Here is a 4,722-nt window from a genome sequence, read left to right on the forward strand (position 1 = left end):
AATGTACAATATATTAGATTCAAAGTCCATGTAGTGTATAAGTTAAATTCATTGTATTTTACATAGAAAATATTCAATGTATATTAGGAAAATTCAAAGTACATGAATTAATTTAATTCATTGTATTTTACATAGAAAGTATTCAATGTATGTGTAGTCATAAAATATATTATATATACTGTATATACTAGATTGGGGGAAAAATTATACAAACAAAACAATGGCTTCTCATCTAAAAGGTGTCACAAAATCAACAATGACGGATGAAGCAAGAAAAGCATTATGTGAATATAAAAGAGAAAATTCATCATGCACTCAAAAAGATCTCCAGTTGTGGCTCGAGAATAAGTTTCATCTAAAAGTTAGTCAAGGTACAATATCAAATACACTGAAAAGGTCAGCAGACTATCTTACAGCTAATTACTTGGAGAAAAGAAAAGATATTAAGCGACATAAACCAGCAAAATATCCAGATATGGAGAAGGTTCTCTATGAATGGTTTCTCCAGTACCAAGATCGTGTTAATATGACAGGAGAGCTAATTTTAGAGAAGGCAAAAGAGACCATGAAAATTTTATACCCTCAACAAGATCAGGAGCACACTTTTTCTCAAGGTTGGCTTGAGAAATTCAAGTTAAGACATGGTATTAAGTCATTTCGTCGCTTTGGAGAAAGTGGTTCTGTTGATGTACAGGACATGGAGAAGAAACTGGAGTCCATAAGGGAAAAAATAAACCAGTTCCCTATGAAAGATGTTTTTAACATGGACGAAACTGGTTTGTTTTACAGGTTACAAGCTGATCACTCTCTTGCTACGAAACAACTTGAAGGAAGAAAACAAGACAAAGAAAGGCTCACGGTTGTTATATGTTGCAATGAAGATGGCTCTGAAAAAATTCCTTTATGGATTATTGGAAAGTATGCAAAGCCACGGTGCTTCAAGAATGTTAACATGGGCAGCTTGAATTGTCATTATCGTGCAAACAAAAGAGCTTGGATGACTAGTGTACTTTTTGATGAATACATTCGTTGGTTTGATAGCCAAATGCAAGGCAGAAGAATTTTGTTTGTGGTAGATAACTGTCCAGCACATCCAAAAAATATTGAAGGACTACAAAATGTTGAGTTGTACTTCTTGCCACCTAACATGACATCAAAAATCCAACCTTGTGATGCAGGAATTATAAGAGCTTTCAAGATGCACTATCGCAGGAGATTTTATCGTGGGTTATTAGAAGGTTATGAGTTGGGACAATCTGATCCAGGAAAGATTAATGTTTTGGATGCTATCAATTATGCAGTCGCGACGTGGACGACAAATGTAAAACAAGAGTCGATAGCAAGGTGCTTTCAACATTGCAAAATTCATTCCATAGATGAAGTTTCGAGCAATTTAAATGAACATACAACTCCGGAAGAATACATTCATGAACTTGAGGTGATGATTAAGGATCTAGGTTATCGTAATAAAATGGATGTTAATAACTTCTTAGATTATCCGGGTGAAAATGAATCATGTTCCGAGGTCCAGAGTATAGAAGAGATTGCAAACACCATCCTTGAAAATAGTGTTGAAGATGATCTTGAAGACGATACAACACCGTTGGAGCCGGTTACACGTAAAGAAGCACTCAAGGCATCAAAAATGCTTAATAACTTTTTGATGCAACATGAAAGCACCACACCCGAGCTTTTGGATGCAATAAGGAAGATTAGGGATGAGCTTCATGTTGATTTAAATTATATGAAAAAGCAAACTACAATTGAATCATATTTTACAAAGATGTAATAGCTATATTTTTATGAATATAAGGGAATTATTAATTTATAGTTTTATTGGGACCATATTTTTATACAGGGTTTTCAAAAAAATTATTATCTTATTATCTTATCGAAATTGATCATTTTTTAAACTGGCCCAAGTCGGGACCGGACAAAATTATTAATTTAGAGAGATTATTAATTAATCGAGTATTATTTTACAGAGGTTTTACTGTATCTTTTTCTAAACTCAAGGTTTTCCAAACGAATTCCTGATGGATTGGATTGGGACGTAAGAGGCTAGTGGGACTAGTCCAGTCATGGTAAGAGGCTAGCGGGGCTAGTCCAACTTAAGGCTGAAATTATGCCGATTGGTACCTTAAAGACCGGATGGAGGTCGGTACGGGCTAATCACCCGTATTATAATGAAATGGAAAGATAAAGTGATCCAATCAAGGGTTTTAATTGGTTATTTAAAAAGGGAACTGTAACTTTCTGTTCAGTATATTGATTCTTGAAAGTGAAAATGGTTTATATTGTTTTGAAAAGAGTTGATTATGTTAATGTAAAGCTTAAAGCTCGAGAACCCTGATTTATAATCTGTTGATCATATGATTGATTCCATATAATGAAATAATGTTGCTTTCCTCTTTCTGAAAGATCTATTCTGATCCTTTAATGATTTGTGATGAATGTCGGCTTCGTCCTACGTTGAGCCTTATTCCTTAAAAGCTCCATATTGTTCCTTCAAAACCTTTCCTTAACCCAAAAGCTGGAAATCTGCCACCTAGAACAAATAAAGTAGAATGCCCTGAGTTCGGTAAAGTATATTACAGATTCGATATCGTAGAACTGCATTATAGTTATTTGCTGAGTTTTATACTCATATATTTTGTATTAATCTAACCATGGAAGTTAAGCAAGATGGCCAGGCTTAGGCGCACTACTCGTAAGAGCGTACCTGGTGGTCCCTGTCGTGTTGAGGGCTTCCGGTTGCCAGAGCAGGTAGTGGTATTTCTAAGTGAGCAAGCGCTTAGAAGGAAAGTTTTAAAGATACAATGGGTGACTGTCGGTTCCCAGCCAGAATCGATTATGTTTACTTAATAATTTGGGGTTGTAAGTTATATTTTATGATTGGTAGTTGTAATCTTGTCTCATACTTTATCCTGTTGATCCTGTTAGTAGTTAATCGGGGTTTATGCTTATTTAATTATTAGATTAGAGGTGTGTGAGTCCTCATTTTCTAACCCCGAGATTGAGGGCGTCACACACACACACACATATATATTAATATATATTAGTGATATAGCCAAAGTTTCAAATCAAAATAAATTTATTTAGTTTGCCATTTTTGTTAGTGTTTGTGCCGTAGAGACAACACTATTATGTTTATATTATGAAATATTTGAATTATTAATTATGATTCTATGGATTATTCTCTAGTAATTTATATATCTTTATTTTCTGCGATAATATGTTAGATTAATAAATGTCCCTGGAATGTGATATCTAAATCTATATCTCTAAGTACGTGACTTAGAAATGAGATTATAAGAATAGTATTAATATTCCTAAAAATCCCTAGTCAAGTATTATTATTAAGGGACGATAATAAATGTGTTGAGACTAGTGTGTTTGTTGACTGATGATCAAATCTCAATGATTATAGGTATGGTGATACTAAAGTCAAAACACAGGCACATATATTAAACACATGGTGCTGGATTGACCCGTTGTGAGATACTACATGTTTAATGTGTCATAAGTTAATCTCACAGTGATAATAAGGTAATGGTCCTTAGACCTGAAATCATTATATTTCTATACGAGAATTAATATACTTTGATACTATTGAAAGTTATCCTTGACCGGATAATCATAAAAGTAGACATTAAGTATATTATGGATCGTATGAGAAATATGAATGATCTAGATGAGATTTAGCCTTCCTATTTTAAAGAAGTGATATTATTGGCTTCTTGATTGAGTAAGACTATAAAATGCATGGTCGTGCTCAAATATTGATTTGTTTAATAGTTTACTCATTGATCAAGGAAAGTAGGATTAAACGTTTGCAGAGGATGTCACAATGCATGCCTCGAGTTTGATCTATAATATATGGCTAAAGGGATTATATTACATTGTACATTATTCATGAAAGGTTTAACTGAATCACCAATTTATTATTATTACTTGGGGAGCAATGATGTATTACTAAATGCCACTCATTGTTTATAATTTTATTATTAGATAATAAAATTATTGTCAACATAATAATAACCTAAAGGGTCACACGCAAAGAACGTTTTAAACGGAGTATTATTTAAATTATGAATTTAAATATTTTATTATTATTAGTTCAAATTTAATTATTAAATTAATTAAGTGAGACTTGATTAATTATATATATATTAGAATTCGAATTTAATAATAATATAAATCTAAAATCAGAATGGGTCCTTTTAGAAGCCTATTAGGTTTAGGGTTAGGCCCTAATCCTCTCTCCCCTATATATACATTAAGATGTATAATTTCAGGGTTAGAAGTTGCACCACGTTTTAAGAGAAAAACCCTAGAAGCTCTACATCCTAGAGAGGCTAGAGAGAGAGAGAAAGAGAGAGAGAGAGAGAGAGAGAGAGAGAGAGAGAGAGAGAGAGAGAGAGAGAGAGAGAGAGAGAGAGAGAGACGAAGAGGCAACCAATCAGCTAGTAACGGCTCCGGTGATCGTTGGACGATCGGACGTTCGTGTGGATACCTTTGGAAAACTGATCTTCGCAAGGCGGGCTGATGTGGTTCATCAAGATAATAACGTTCATCATATTCAGAAGGAAAGCTTTGTTAAGGTACATGATCCTATTATCCATAATCATTCGTTCATTATACATAGATCCTGAGGTAGGGATTCAAAATTTTTGATTTTTCGTTGCATTATATGCTCGAATCCCTAACAATGGTATCAGA

At 33.6% G+C, this 4,722-nt stretch overlaps 1 protein-coding gene across 1 annotated transcript; it reads left to right on the top strand.

The window, feature by feature from the left end:
• Positions 1-220: 220 nt before the first annotated feature.
• Positions 221-1,888, top strand: LOC141661675 (CENP-B homolog protein 2-like). The gene has a single exon (XM_074468683.1). The coding sequence runs from the start codon at positions 221-223 to the stop codon at positions 1,787-1,789; it is 1,569 nt and encodes a 522-aa protein (XP_074324784.1). The 3' UTR covers positions 1,790-1,888.
• The last annotated feature ends 2,834 nt before the right edge of the window (positions 1,889-4,722 follow it).

Source organism: Apium graveolens, chromosome 5, assembly GCF_009905375.1.
Source record: "Apium graveolens cultivar Ventura chromosome 5, ASM990537v1, whole genome shotgun sequence".
Classification (NCBI taxonomy): domain Eukaryota; kingdom Viridiplantae; phylum Streptophyta; class Magnoliopsida; order Apiales; family Apiaceae; genus Apium; species Apium graveolens.

What these genes read in the sequence shown, in the direction of transcription:
- LOC141661675 (XM_074468683.1), top strand. Translation starts at nt 221, where the DNA reads ATGGCTTCTCATCTAAAAGGTGTCACAAAATCAACAATGACGGATGAA.